The following is a 16,321-nucleotide window of genomic DNA, read 5'->3' on the forward strand; positions in this document are numbered from 1 at the left end:
TGCCATGATAAGAGCTTTTCAAATTATCTAAATGTTAAGGAAAGGAGCTACAACGCTTCCCTACTTAGCGCTTTATCATAGAAACAACTTTACCATCCTTACTGAAGGAAAAGGAAATAATTCAGTCGCAGCAGCAACATTTAAATAGTGACGTGTCATTCAGTTGTTTACGAGAACTAATGATGCAGAACATGTAGGTAAGCTTTGGCATTGCTCATTTATATCACAGCCTTGTTAATGCTTGGACCTGGTTGTTTTATGTCGTCTGCATGACTCAGCACTATAACAACACATGGACGGAGGCATCGAAGATGCTTCTTAGTAGTCCATCTTCAGACAAATTGTAGTTTTGCTGCTGCACACTGACGTCACTAACATCCAAACTATGTAGCATCGTAAACATGGAGTCAGATTCCTTAAACACCGTGGTGGTCTTTTCCTAAATCCTCATGTATTCTCCTAACCATCTTTTCCTTGACCTTGAGGTCAAGGAGTAGTGGTTACAAATGAATGTCCCTCCAATCCCTCTCTCTGCAATTAGGATGATTATTTCCTGAAGCAACACGCTGACCTCAAAGCTGGTCGGTGGGCAACCGCAGCTAGGCTGTTAAGGAAGATGCTGCTGCAGGAGCAAACTCAGCAAATCTGCACTGGAGAACATTTGGGCGGCAACGTTCCCAGAAAACACTCACTGATTCATTGTGATTGATTTCTGGTCAGAAGGACTACTGTCTGATTCGCCTGCTACCTGATGAATGACTGATCTGCTCGATAGGAATGAGGTACTTCACTTCCAAATAGTTAATTTAAAAGTGCAAACACAAACACACTCAACGACATTTCATTTTCCTATTCACAAAACCCCCCTACTCTGTATCAATACCGCCCTCAACACACACACACACACACACACACACACACCGCACTCACAAGATCAAGCCAGCGTAATTATAGATGTGTCCAATCACCATGAATTTCCTTAAGTTTAATTAATTTTGTGCAGTAGATCTTGGCTTTATCTATCCATCAGGTTTTATGTGCTGTATGCCGCCCACCTCTCCATCTCGCATCATTTCCCCTTCAAAGCGCATGTATTGATTGAGCCTTGTCGTTGCTTTCTGAAGAAGGCTTGAGCGCTCTTCTCTGTTTTTCTTGTCTTCGTATCCCAGTTGTTCTGGTGCTGAAAGAAAGTGCCATTTCACTACCCGCAGTAATAAAAACGGCATTCCCTTGACATAAACTGTCAAATTTAGCTGTTATTTTAACAAAGCGCTGCAATGATATTGAAGATTCAAGAATCAAACAATGCTGGGAATTTGGATGAGCTTTATCTTTATCTCTAAGTCATCAAAAATGGGGAAAATAAAAGGTGTAAATGATCAATAAATAGAAGTCAAATGTAATCGCTTTTTATTGACTGTGACAACAGAGGCACTTTGTCCTGCTGTTCAGGGAAAGGGGGCAGAATTACTGGTACAAATGGTAGATTTCCTCCAGATTACAGGGGCAGGGATGGAGGGTGAGATTCGGACAGATAGATGGAGAAGGAGAGTTTTCCTCCTCAAGAGGGCTGCAGTTTAATTGAGTTTATGAAGCACTGGACAAATCAGATTGATGGATCATATCCATCTAATAGCACCAAGATGTCAGGGGACTCTCTTCTCTCTCGGTCTGCATCTTTCACCTGAGCTTTTTACTCCCTTTTCCTTTTTACTCTTACACTATTCATCTCACTTACTGTCACCTTTCTTTCCGTCTTCCTCCACTCTTTGTTCCTTGTATTTTTCTCCTCATTTATAGATCTTTCTTTCTGCACCCTTCTATTCACTATCACACACACAAACACACATACACACACAAACTTTCATACAGTATGGCCAGATCCTTCCCACACACATCCCCCCAATCTCATTTTATTTCTCATTTTGAACCTCTCCTTTCTTCATTTACATCTTTACCGCTTCCTTCTTAGGACATACTTCCTTCTCTGCTTTTGCCTGTATTGTTATTAGATCTCTCTACAACTTCCTATATTTCCTGATTATTTCTATATTTCAAAATAATGACTGCAGAAATCTGTCATCATTCTGCTTTGAATGTGCTTTTATCAGCAATGTGTTAGCATATGAAAAATATCCTGCAAATATACAGTTCTTTGCCGTTTTTGGAGTATGAAAGACACGTGACAAGTGTTTGTGGATTTTGATAAATGCCTCGATTAAATGCATTTTGTCTGAAAGCAATGAAAAATCATTTACAGTTAGGTCCGTATACACTTGTGTGTCGCTGAATGTGTGAGTTTTGAAAATGTGGTTTGAGTATTGAACAATGCTTGTTAGCAATTGAAAAAACGTGAAAGCTTAAAAGTAGAAGCCAGGAGACACCCTGATGTCAATGCTTCACTTCATGAGCAAAATCTTTTTGAAGGTCATGTAATTTGGAGATATATGGTCTCTATGGGATGGGAATATAAACATGTAAACATATTTTGGATGCAGAGCATAGTGAAAGATGTGAAATTATGATGCTAATGAATACACATGAATAAAACAGCAGAGCGTGAATATGAGTTTAAATGTGAGTGTGCACCAGTGTGTACTCTTCTTTCCATTTACAAATAAATAGTCTCTTTTAGTCCCTGATGACACCTTTTATTACAATCATACACATCTTAATGCCCCAATGGTTTTCATTTAACTCCAAATTAACCACTTCAGTTCCACCCACTGACTTCCTGCTTCTGCAATTTATTAACTAATCAAGGCTGCTTAGGCACAATTGGACAGAATACACCAATAATAGTAGTGACAACAATAGGGAATAGGTTTTTTAACCTCTCATGAGCCGTGGTGGGTTTTTCACATTAAGTCTCTTAGTTTGTCTGCTGTGCATCCTCCGTCTTTAATGAACAAGGTCAGTATTACGCTACCTACTGCAACCCACTGGCATGTATTGAATTGAATTACTTATCCAACCACTATGTTGACACTCAACCAAAAAAAAAAATAATGTTTTTTATTGACCAATTAAGTTACATTCACTGCATTGGGGCCATGGGAATGTTCAACCAAAGTAATGGAAAGATTTGACCAGATGGTGGCGCTAAATGAAAAGTCAAAAGTGCACTAAAGTAGTTACCACTCATTCCGAGGGGCCTCCAACGTCTGTAGCAGATTTCTGTGAAAATCCAATCAGTTGATACTGGGACGATTTATCCTCTGGGGACCATGAATGCCAATGCCAAATTCCACAGGAATCCATCAAGTCCGGACCAAATTCAGTCAGGACCTTGCCACCCCGAAAGCATTTAGCTTGGCTAACACCTAAGAAAAGCAAGGGTGTAGCGGCGTGTATTGGCTTCGCCCACTGGCCTCCGGTTGGAAATGGAAACCAGTAAAACCCACATGCTTTTAGTCCTCCTTGTCACTTAGCCCATTAAACCATCGGGCTAAGCACTTCCTCAGCTCTGCGTGTCCCAGTTTGCAGCTGCGAACTCTCCAGTCAACTCCAGCATTAGTTGGATTAACCTCCAGGCTCTTTCTCCTGCAGCACCAGACGTAAAGCTGCTGTCCTTTGGCTCTGCCTCTGCCCATCCAGCTCTCTTTCTCTCTTCACAGCTTATGTTAAATTCTGTTAGTTCTCGTTTCTCTCTCCATGTGATGCTGGAAATGTCATCTCCCTTTTCTCTCAGATTCCCTTTGTTCTTCCTTTCTTCTCTTGGTATTTTCTATCTCAGTCTCATTGTTACGATCGTTCTCTTATTGACAAGAGGGGATACTTGATCCCATTTTCCCTCGCCCCTCCTCCTCGTCTGGCTTTTTTGGGGTGTTTTTTTGTTTGTTCCTTGTCCATTTGAATGCCTTGTCATTATCCACTGCAGCGAGTCTTTGTGTGGCAGTTCCTGTCTTATCTGGTTCTGCCAGGTGTCGGTTGAAATCCATTCATGCCAATGAGGCCCAGAGGTGGGCTGGGAAAAGGACATTACTGCCTCCAAACTGCAATGGGATTGCAATTTATTAGCTGCACACTGTACAGCCCTCAAACTGTGTGGTATGAGGAAATTCAGAATTATTTTATTTCAAGAAATGTATTGAGAACATTCTAAAGTACAAAAGTACAATGTACAGACTGCTGTTAACTCTCATAAAACCAAGTGCAGATCTAAGCTCAACATTTAGCATGCTAAAAAAGTGCAAAAAAGCTGTTTTGAAAAGAGCAGGCTTATTGCAGCCACTAATATGGATAAAATGTGTTTAGTATCAGTATCAGATGACTCATACATATTATCACAATTTTTTTTTGTTATGCACACGCAGCACATTATTGTTGTTTTGAAAAGATATGCATTATAAAAGTCTTTATTGCCTATATTTGAAGAAAACAGGTTAACTACAGCAACAGTAAACTATTTTCTACTACTTTACGCACCAACCTACTTTTGTTTTGATTTTTTTTTTTAATGGAAAATAAATTATATTTTTGCCTAATATTTGCACAGATAGAACTTTATAATCAATTTTCTAACAAGATGGTTGGGACGTTTATTTGTTTTTTATGATGTAGTAATCTGGTTTACCTGAAAGTGATGTGTCTGGAAGACATGTGAGTCACAAAATGTTATTTCAATAAAAATGTACAATTTTGTTGCAGCGTAAACATTTTTCTTCCTCCAAAATGGATCGTCAGAGAAGGGTAAGCCAAGGTCCCAAGTCTTGCCCTCCAAACACCTGCTGATCAAATTGAAGGAGTCCTTAAATTTTAGATCGTTTGTTCCTGTTTAAAAAAAAGAAGTTATTTATCTTTGTCAATAGTTTGTTTTTTTTCGCCACTAAAGTAGTAAACTAGTATTAGCAAGATGGCTTAGTAATGGTAATGCAATATTACAGTATCCTCTGACCCGAATAACAACATTTATACACTGGTCCTTAGCCCCAGGATGCTCGCCATGAGGGAGAGAGGGAGAGAGAGCGTTTATTTTGTTGCTCTCTGTGATGGATTTGGTCCAAACCCTTGAGACACACAAATGAACTGTGACATTTATGACAGCTGGAGATGATGCCCACTGCCCTGCCTGCTCTCACACTCTCAAGCACACACACACACACACACACACACACACACACACACACACACACACACACACACACACACACACACACACACACACACACACACACACAAAGCCCAGTGTGTTGCAACCTTGGACAGCTGTTTCCAGTCCAAATGAAGCAAATTCTCTCCATTAAATTTAATGGATGTGCCATTTTTTCTATTATAATTTATATTATTGTATTGACCTTTTTCTGCAATAATAAAAAAGAATCGTTTCAATAAAGTGAAGCACTTGCATGACTCCTAGTGTGTGGGAGGGGTTTCTTTGTAGCTTGACTTGGAGCATGACAAAAGTCACTAAACTCAAGGTCCAAGTCAAGGTTTATTTCAGACGTGTTTCTAATGCATCATAAATTCGTGCTGTTGAACCTCTTGGCTCGTTTTTTTTATTGACACAACACTTTTTCCTTCGTAATTCTTCTGCAATGTGTGTTCATGTGAACATCTGTTACTCCTCTGCCTCTTACACGTTACTTACTTTGTGCACATTATTTATGCTTGTTTTGCTCTATTTCTTTCATGCATGTGCATAAAGGAGAGCATAAGCCATTCAAAGGCTTGTGCGTACAAAATAAAAACAACACAATAATATTTGTCTCCGACTCACCCCAAGTTGTAACAATTGTGCCACTTTCATTAAAAATATATGATTGCTGTTCCAAACTCTACCTCCTTTTGTTATATCCCTGACCTTGGAATGTATTCAACAACCTACTCTTCACTTCCCCCTTTCACCTACTTAAAACGTTATTCGTGGATAAAGTTCCAATTTTGCATTCCAAACAGCTCTCTTTATTCCCCTTGTCTTTGTCTACTTTGTCTGCACACTCAGAGTAGCAGTACAATTTCTAATTCACAGCATGTCTTCATTGCAGGACAAATGGGCAATCATATTAGTAATGTCAGAACCAATTAAATATCCCATCTTAAAGATGTTAAACGTGGGCTGCAGGTGGAAGATAAATGGAGTCAGATTGCTGTGCAGACATTTATAACTGAATTAGTCTATTGATCCAACCGTGAGGACGTCGCAGCAGTAGCAAGAAATAATTACTTACAGTCGCTCAATTAGATACGACGCCTGATAAAATGTGTATAGTCTCTCTCACTATCAGTATTTAAAAAACGGTTAAACTTTACCTCTGTTATGCTTGCAGAAGCTATTGGTCCTTTAACAGGCCGCAGGAAACAAGGGAATGCTAAATTATTTTTTAACATGCTTTCGGATGACATCACACACTTAGGGGCTCTAAAACACGCGCTGCCAGCTCGCCCAAAACCCAAGGGAAAGACATCTAGTCAAAACCTGATTATGTCAGAACAAATTAAGAGGACACACGACTCTTTGGGAAGATCCAGACTTTCAGCTCAGGGGTACAAGGACACAGGAGGAGAAAAAAAAGAAGAGAAATAAAGAGAGAGTTGTAATATTTCCCCTGTCCATCTGAATAAAGGTGATGTTAGAGGATTCCCTTCTCCTGGTTCCTCACATTCCAACCTTTTAGTTTTTCTTAAATGTGGTGACTTTCAGTACTTTCTGTTTCACTCTACAACACTTCACAGTGAACCTGGAGGCATATTGTGTAGGGCGTTCCACTTTGACACTCTCTAACTGGGTCGTATTAAAGCTTAAAGCACATGTTTTAGGCTGCATTTTGTAGGAGGCGGCATATCCCAATTTAGCACAACCACCAATGTTGTTGTCACAACCATTTCATTTAACCGATTATTTGGGGAAACCTTTATTCATGGATGGACCTGTGCTTGTTTGTATCATCAGTCTATAAGACAGGCATAGCTTTTGGGCGTGTCAACATTTATCCTCCTGTGAGATGTGTATTTTTCCGTATTTCCCTGGATGTTGTTTGACAACCTCCATGAAGCCTGAACATGGTGAATTTCAGATCAAGCTTTTACCTGAAATGTCATCAAAATATACTGTTGCTGTACTCATTTTTAAACATTTCAGGTGTTAGCCTTTTTTGTTGATGTCCTGAAAAAGTCTCAAAAACAGCAGCTGACTGGAATAAAGGGTATGTGCGGTCACAATAAATTACACAGCTGCGCACCTAGCTCGCTGTAATCATTTTTCTGAACACATGAGTTCATTTGTTTACTTTTACTGTCACTGTGTTTACTTATTTGGCCCCAGGTACTCTCTGGCTGCACTTTACCGCGGATTCGCGCTCAAAGTCGCGGCCACAGCTTTCCGTAGACGTCGCACAGCAGCTCGCCACAGGCCGCACTTCCCTTCTGCTCTGGTGGGCTTTCGGCACATAGTGTCTAGTGCCGGATCCCAATGTTGTGTACACACTTGGTTAAGCATGCCATTGTGAGTGCATAAGTGCGTTCACACTGTCATGTAAGGCAAAATGTGGTCCACAACGTGTACCTGGAGGGTGTAGTTTTAACAAAGAGTTGAGTGTGGACTCCTCTCACCATAATGGCTGCCATCCTGGCTTTCAATTTCCAACAGAAATAAGAAGTAGAATCTGTAAACAACCATATTACCCCCAAAATGTCAGAATGTACTTTTAATGATCTATTTAATGCTGTCACAAAAACCTGTCTGTCCTGAACAGAAAAAGCCACTATTAACAAATGAATGCTATATTTCTCGAAATATTTATTCAAACGGGACACATGGGCCAACATTGCATGTTTGCCTATAGACAATTTAGCTAGTTTGTCAGTCAAAACTTTATTTATGTAGCATTTTGTATGCATGGAAATTCTGTTCATATCCCGTCATCCCTAAAAAAAAAAAAACTCTATAGAGAAATTTGTCTTGAGTTACAGAGAGTGATTGCCCTGTCTGTTTTTATATCTATAAAAAGCCCTTATATAAGCTGAGTAGTCAACAAATTTCACAGCGGACAAGTGGTACAGCATACATATATACACAATTAGTACATAGCAATCCAAGGCAGCCTATTGCTGCCAATTACAAATTATCATGAAACATTGCATGATTTTTTTTTTGTCATTTTTCTCAGAAGCAAAAGCTGTACAAGAAATCACTGACGCTTCCTTTCATCTTTCAGCTAATGTGTTGGCAAAGCACTTGAATACAATGCAATATTTTTTAACATTAATACATGAGTGCATGTATACCATACAATGTAACTCAAAAAATCACAAGCTTCAAACATGACATCCTCTGCTGGTAAAGGAAGGTGAGCAGGGGGAGGGATGAAGGGTGCGCAGCCGTCTAACATCTGGAAGCACTTTTAACCTTCCATTGGTAAAATTTACTTATTTTTTTGTTTTTGACAGGAGTTTAATCCTTGAAAAAACACATTACAAAAAAATAAACTGACAGAGTACAAAGAAACAATTGAACCATACACCATAATCTATATATTGCTAGGGATCATGGAGCCAAAGTATGTTTACCAGGTTGCATTCGGATAACCCTTGGTAGAATACTTGCATTGTTTCTTTTATAGAGAGAAAGTTTTACAAACAACAGTCAGTTAGCTCTGAGATGAGCGAGTGACGCCATAGTCTGTCGTTAATCAGGAGAAATTGAGTAAGTGCACTCTAAGCTGATGATCCAAACAGTCTCATCATGTTCACTGTTCTGGATATTAAAGCATCAGTTAGGTGTACTCAGTTTCCCCTGATTCAAGGCTTTTGGTCCTGTTGCGTACCACAAAGTTGTGGACATTGTACAGAAGATATATAATTACTGTGGCTCTTGACTTTCGTTTTGTGTGTATGTATGTGCGTGTATGTTTTGCACGTGTTGCAGTATCTACATTGTCTACAACAGAGGAAAAACTGTGGCTCATCGAAAAAGCTGTTTCAGACGAATTTATTCAGCTTTACCAACTGCTTTTCCTGACAGTCTTTTGTCCATTCAGCATTGAGAAAAAAAATCACTGTTCCTGGATGCCTGGCAACAGGGAAATGAACATTAAAAAGTATTATCCAGCACATCAGCAAGATTGTGTCTTGGGATTGTGGCATGTCCGATGCACATCTCCCAAAGAGAAAGAAGATATTCAAGAATCTGCCATTTATAGTGCTTGCTGTTCAGACTCTGTCGGGAGAATCGTTGTCAGCAACGTCAGCCAGCAAAACTTGAGGAAAGTCGAAAAGAAGTTGTCAGAAGTTTGCTTTAGCCTGTCCCCAGGCTCTGTTTGTCCTCAAGGACTCACTGCACACTCCTGCTATTGTAAATCCTGGAGCAAGTGTTGCCATTGTGTTAAACCTACAGGGCTGTTTGTTAAGTCAGAGTATCGTCCGAGACCCAAACACAACTATGGCTGTGATGTTGAAATTGTGCAAGTCCGTATATATAAAAGACCAACATCCCATTTCAGGTACAGTCACACCATGCTCTGGAAAGCTGGTTGCTTGTATGCATCACAGAGATAAATCTCAGAAATTACGTTTTTTAGAGGATCCGAATAAATCCAAATCGGCCGTGTACCTGCAACACCGCTCAATCTTTCGCTCAGGTCTCCGATCGCTCGGGTTGAAAACCCAAACCCGCATAAGCAACCCAGCCATTGAACTCCGAGGAGGGCTCCAGACACACAGACTGAGAGAGATAAGGATAGGGGGGAGGACAGTTGGACGCTTATTGCTTTACCGACGCATATTGCTTGTTTACTCATTCCTCGTTTGATCTCCACATCTAATGCATTTTGAGTGATCCAGGACAGACACCTTATATTTATGGTAATGTGATATAATAATTTGGTAGGGCTGTTGGAGGCCAGAATACTTTTCATATGGAGTGACCCACTTAAAGTGTGGCGACCAATAAAAGTCAAAGTGAAATGGAAGCCAAGCAGGAGAGACTTGCTGCAACTTGGTTAATTACGTACAATGCGGTGATGGCGAGAGTATAAGCGCGGATGATGCATATTCACAACATGCATATCCCATTCATGCTTTTGTATTTATGCTCCACACTCTGCGCTGATCCCTTATTACAAAAGCATGGCAGTCGCTTTGAAGCTTGTAGCTGAAAGTGGAGAAGCCATTGCAGTATTACAAGTAAGCATTATATTGCTCAGTTATTCTTCCCTAGCTAAAGTTCTTTTCCATCGCTCGCTTTATTTTCTTGTGTACATTTACAGCTCTATTAGATTGAGATGCAAGATGCTTGGAAGGAAAATCATTGGAATCAAAAATTGGCACGAAAATCCACTTAGTGTGGTCATTCCTGCCGTTGTTTGGGGATGCTTGAGTTTACTTGTGCACGTGAGCACGAGGTTGCATAAGGGAGTAAATCGGAGGACCCAGTGAGAATACCATGCTTTACAACAGCCTGGAGCACCGGATAGCAAATAGCACACAAGCGCTTGCTGTCCATCGCTCAACTTTCCATGGACATGGCTGCACAGAGGGAGGTTGAGGGGAGTATAAAACTGTCAGGAAGGTTGTCAGGAAATGGAAAGAGAGAGAGAGAGAGAGCGAGAGAGAAAGCGGCGGAACGGAGACCAAAAGCGAGTCGGAGCTGGAGAAGTTGCTAAATAATGTGTGACTTCTGGTAAGCGCCGCTGTTTGATTAGGTTCCACCACCTGTCTGATGTGCTGCAGCATGCGGCAGGCATTTGCAGTGCGGCATAGCTGGTGTCCTCGCGATAACAAATGAAGGTGAATTCAATCAGTGAGTCAGAGTGCCTGTTGGGCTGTTCTGAATGGTGGAGGAGGGGAGGAGGAAATGTGGTGTAGAGGTACGAGATATTAAAGGCGGAAAAGCAGCTGAAGCCAGAAATGAACAGTTTCAACGGGTTGCTTGAAACATGTAATATAATGTCATGTATTACTGAGTGGAAAGCTAATAGCTTTACTAATTAAGTAAACAGTGACATTACTGAGATTTTCACATTGCATAGTGAGTCACGTGAGACTTTCACTATGGTGATACTGTATAGTAAACTCAAAAAGCTAAATGCAATGGAGAATATAGCATTGATGGGTGCTACCAATGCACTAGGTTGATATATAACAGAACTGTATATCAGAAACATATTTATTTTTTTATTTAACCTAGCAGAAATAGAATAATAGATGTTCAACAAAGAGCCTGCATAGAGTTTCGACGTTAGCGAGGCAGCAATGAAGACACAATATATGTTAATAGCATAAAAGCAAGAAACTAGTTGCGTTTACTGTGTTGGATTAAAAGTAGGAATTAAATGACCTGTTGTTCACTGAATGCAAAAGGATAGCATTAGAAAGACTGAAGTGCAATGCAGTGCACTTAAAAGTGGCCTCCGCCAATCAGAATATGTTAGCATTGCAGTAGGAAACACATGCGTCAAACAGCTGTGTTTAGGAATAGCCTTACTGCGAGAAGTAACGCATCATTGCTTCCTTCTTCCATAAACACTTCATGTTGTTAACCATGAAGTGTTTTATTATGAAACCATGTCCCTGCCAACCTGCTCCTCTGTCCGCTAAATGGAGTAAAAAGTAAAAATGGGTGTACATGATCTATATTCAGAGACCGTAGTTTCACTTTTTGGTACAACTCGCAGCATTGACTGACATTTCTCAAAAAAACAACTAGTGTGTAGAAGGATAAGAGGAGAGAACGCAATGACTTTACAATGACCTCTCCTACGTTTCTTTCGAGCTTAATATCCACAGCCACACAAAAAATGTTGACTGAAGTGAATCAGCTCAACGAAATATTACTAATACTAACATCGCGAAAGACGAGTGTGTGGAGAAACAAGTGTGTTTGACTGTCATTGGGAGGAGTCTGTAGTTTTTATGTGCTGTGTGTGTCTGTGTGTGTTTACGTGGTTCAGATCCTTCTCCTCTCATTTGCCCCTCAGATGAGATGAATAACCAACCCCCCCCCTCTCTCGCTTGGTATGAATTGCCAGGCTGATATCTCACTCCCTGGAGGTGCTGGAGGGCGTGGGGAGATGACAACACAATCGCATTGTCTCTGCTGATGGGGATCCAAAGTTTCATGGGAAACACCCCCCCCCCCCCTCCCCAACAGCCTCTCTGACAGCAGGCACTCTAAGGGGGGGACTCCCAAAATGACCAAAAGGCATCGGTTGACCTGACATCCCATTTCTCCATATCCTAGTAGCAGAACGATGCAGGGAGGCAGAGGGGTGGTCAAAGAGAAAATGTTTGTCTTGTTTGTCTGACTCATTGATCCTTCATCTCACTGAGGTCTGTGCAAGTTAGAATCCATGGCTCCGACGTTATGGCTCTGAAACATATCTGTGGCCTCCATCGGCCACAGCTGCACCCCATTCCAGCTGTGCCGAAGGCGCCGAAGCCGATTGTGGCCACTGTAGACTTGATTCGATTTCGTGAATCGACCTGACCAGCCTCGGTGGGTTTAGGAGGCGTTCCTGTGTGCACTGTGTGTTGTAGTGATGAATCCAGGGCGCTGTCCTTGGTGCTGAAGTAGCAGATGGGTGGCGTGCGTCTGGACTAGTTTGTGGGGTAAATAGTGGGTGTATGTGGCATTTGAACGTTTGTGCTGCAGAGCGGTTCAGAGTGTCATTGAGGTGCAAGGGGTTTGCAGAAGAAGGGGTGAGCTGTGCCAACACACTGAGAGGCCACTCTATTATTTAGGGGAGCGGCCAGGTTCAAAGAGTCACAGCCTGCCAATCCACCACCTTCAAGGTTAATCTTCTGCTGCTGTTTTGATCCAGTGTTCTTGAAAGAACACAACTATCACTCACATTATTATTATAATTATTATTATTGTCAACATCAATGAGGAAAATGTAAAAAACAAATCATAATCTGATTATACACGATATTTGCTTTCTCTCCTCCCGCCATTACGGCTGTGGATATAAAAGATATCTGAGCACTTCTTTGAAAGTTGCTTACAACTCCACTTGGATCTCCTCTTCTGTCCATTCGCCCGTTCGTCCCCATGTTCAGACGGTGACCTCCGTCTTGCTGTTGGTGGGAAGTCCCTTGTGCTTGGGGTGCACGTGCGGCGAGCGGCTGTAGCCCAGCGGCTGCGAGAAGAGCTCAGGCAGCGTCTCAATGCTGAACTGCCTTTTGTTGGAGTAGGCCAGGCGCCGGCTGTTCTGCTGGTGCAGCGGCTGGTGGTGCTGCTGCTGGATGGGGTGGTGCTGCTGCCCCTGGAGGACCATATGAGTGGCCACCGGGTGCTGCATGTGGCTCTTACTGGGGTCCCATGCTTTAAAGGCCGAGCTAGAGGTCAGAGGGTGGGTGTTTGTCTTGGAGATCTTGGGCTTGGGGATCTGGGAGGCGTTAATTGTGATGGCCAGTGGCGCGTGGATGTCCGGCGGCGGGAGGAAGGGCTTGTCCTTGGGGTGGAAGTTGATTGGCTGGAACGTTGGAGGGGACTGGCGGTGGGTGTAATCCACCATCGGGTAGCTCTTGTAGTAGTCCCTTGCAGTTGTGTCTGGGTGATAGGGGAGACAGTGGAGTAGAGACATGGTTAAATTATAATAATGAAAACCATGGTATGCAATAAACGCAATTAGTGGTCACCTTCATCTCACACCAATGTCTTGTGTATTTGTCATTTGAATTTGTGTATTTTGGGGCATTCATCCCATTCTGACCCTCAACATATTTGGACAGCTCATCTGGTTAAAGTCAGGTTAAATAGAACACATCACATATTGCACACACACACAGTGTCAGGTAAGCACATAACAAATAAATCCAACAGGGTGTATAGTATGTGTGAGTGTCCATAGAGATATTATGTATTTGATCTGATCCCTCTACACACAGAAAGAACTGAGAGCATGAGGAAGAAAGGAATAGTGGGAGCGAGACTGCTATCCAGAAAATAGTCCACAAAACAGAAAAAAGGGAGGATAAGGGAGTGAGTGTCGGACAAAAGCGTAGATTTGTTGGGAGTAAAAATAGAGTGGGTTCGGCGTGTCGAGTCAGATTAGTGTGATCTCCCTGAGAGGAACTCGACTCTGCTGTTCATCACCACTGCCCCCCACCCCCCCAACCACACACGCACACACACTGCCCTAAAGATACTAACAACCTTGTTTGCTCAGTTATGCTTTATTGGTCCGTTTATCCTGCAGAGGAACTAACACATTTGTCTCAACATTTATCTTTTTTGCATTGCATTGAATAATACTGCCTCTTAAATTTGGTATCTTTCAATTTCTCAACATCCGTCTTCCTCATGAGGTAACAGGACGCAGCTGCTATCAGCTTGTACTACATGTTTATGACAAAGTGCATCTGTCATTATTTTTAATCTGTGTGGCTGTGTGTCTTATCTTATCATTATTACACTCCATACAAGAACACAATAATACGATTGTGTCAGGTTCGTGTTGTGAAGATTTACGACCTGTTGAGTTCAATTTTTTGTAATGAATGTCAATGATTGTTGATTATTGTGCCTAGATATTAATACATTCATGAGAGAGAGAGAGAGAGCGAGAGAGAGAGAGAGAGAGAGAGAGAGAGAAAGAGACTTAACAGCAATTCCAAAAGACATAATCTGAAAGGATATTTGAGGTGCTGTATTTATTTGCACCACTGAATTGCTTGAGCTCTGAGTTTTCTGCTTACAGCTCCAAGCAAATAGAGCTTTGCACAGAGAGGCAATATTTGGACAATATTAATTTAATCAAAAGCCATGCATTGGCTTACTGAAGCGGATTGCAGATTTATGTTTTCGTGTATCTACTGTATTTGTTAGAAATCAAGAGTTCAGCAGAGCCCTGTGGTTTCCACTTAATTGCTCTTGAATCACTCCTCATAATTTACTTTAGTAAGAGACGACTGAGATCATCCATTCATATATTTGTATTTACAGAAATCACCTGGAGGATTAATCTTACATTCCCTCAAATTAAGAAACGGTCCAGTGATATGACTGTATGGTAATAGGTCATTACAGTTTTTTACAGTCGCTAGGACACATTTCTCAATAAATAGATCACTTTTTCAAAACTCTTCACACAGTTCTCCTAACCAACCTTCAGCTCGCCAGAGCAATTCATTTCACATTTAAAATGCACTAAAACTACCAAAACACTTCATTCATGTCTCAAATCAACTCATTCTTTCAGAACAATAGCAAAGGTTGACAGCCAACAAACACACTTTGTCACCCACAAAACAATGACCTAAAAGACACTAACAGCATTAAACAATGTTTTCTTGTGTAAAACTGTCAAATTCACTCAAACCAACAAAACACTTCATAAATGTGTCAAAAAAAGCTTGTTCCACCGATCACTGGAAGCAGATTCTCATTCAGTAAACATGCACGTCACTCATAACACACTGACCTAAAAAACACCAGCAACAGGGAGCATTACATCAATTATGAACTATTATTGAAAGTTTGAATGAATTTTCACATGAAAATGATTTCATTACAGACTAACCAATTTTTGATCTATTGAATGTACTAAAGCATACTTATGGAATAAGAATAAATACGAAAAAAAATGTTTTCCTGTACATTTGAAAAGTTTCAGCCTCTCCCTCCTCTCTAAGGCAACTGTAAAAGACAACAATTACTGTATTGTAATAGGTTTCAAAATGTAGACTATGTATCTTACTGTAACATGTATCATCTCACCTGTTGTTCTGCCTAATAAAATGTGTACTTTTGGCGCAACTATTGAGAGGTGCAGACTTGGCTGCAGCCTCAGACCCTGTTCACAACATTTAGTGTATTTCATCAGATATCACCACTCTTGGTCTTCCTCTCCTTTGTCCTCCACACACTCTCCCTCGTACTACTCCTCTTCTGTGATCTGTATTTCCAAACAAAATCAGTTCCAAGCCATCACCTTTTACTGAAACATGGTGACGAGAGTAAAGCAGGACACCTGGGTCGGCTTTGAGCTGAAATTAGCTTGGACTGACAATTCTTTGACTTTCTCCTAAGATTTTCTATATTTCAAAATAATTACTGCAGAAATGTTTGAAATTTGTCATCATTCTGATTTGAATGTGGTTTAATCAGTTTTGAAAGCAGTGTGTTAGCATGTGAAAAATATCCTGCAAATACACATTGTTTTGCAGTTTGTGGAGTATGAATGACCAAAGTGTTGGATTTTGAAAAATGTGGTGATTGAATGCATTTTGTCTGAAAGCAGTGAAATATTGTGTGTCTGTATACACTTGTGTGTCGCTGAATGTGTGAAGAGTTTTGAAAGTGTGGTTTCAGTATTGAATAATGCTTCTTAGCTTTTTATTCATTTTTTATTTTTTTGCACTGAGTGATATAAATATAAAT

General features: G+C 41.0%; 1 protein-coding gene across 4 annotated transcripts in view; it reads right to left on the bottom strand.

Moving 5' to 3' along the window:
* Window positions 1-7,718: 7,718 nt before the first annotated feature.
* Window positions 7,719-16,321, bottom strand: part of LOC119219801 (protein shisa-8) — a 77,058-nt gene continuing 68,455 nt past the window's right edge. For all 4 annotated transcript variants that reach the window (XM_037475208.2, XM_062565831.1, XM_037475205.2 and 1 more), the window contains one exon: window positions 7,719-13,489. In XM_037475208.2, coding sequence (XP_037331105.2) covers window positions 12,993-13,489 — 497 coding nt within the window. In that variant the 3' untranslated portion in view covers window positions 7,719-12,992. The remainder of the gene's footprint in view (window positions 13,490-16,321) is intronic.

Source organism: Pungitius pungitius, chromosome 12, assembly GCF_949316345.1.
Source record: "Pungitius pungitius chromosome 12, fPunPun2.1, whole genome shotgun sequence".
Taxonomy (NCBI): Eukaryota; Metazoa; Chordata; class Actinopteri; order Perciformes; family Gasterosteidae; genus Pungitius; species Pungitius pungitius.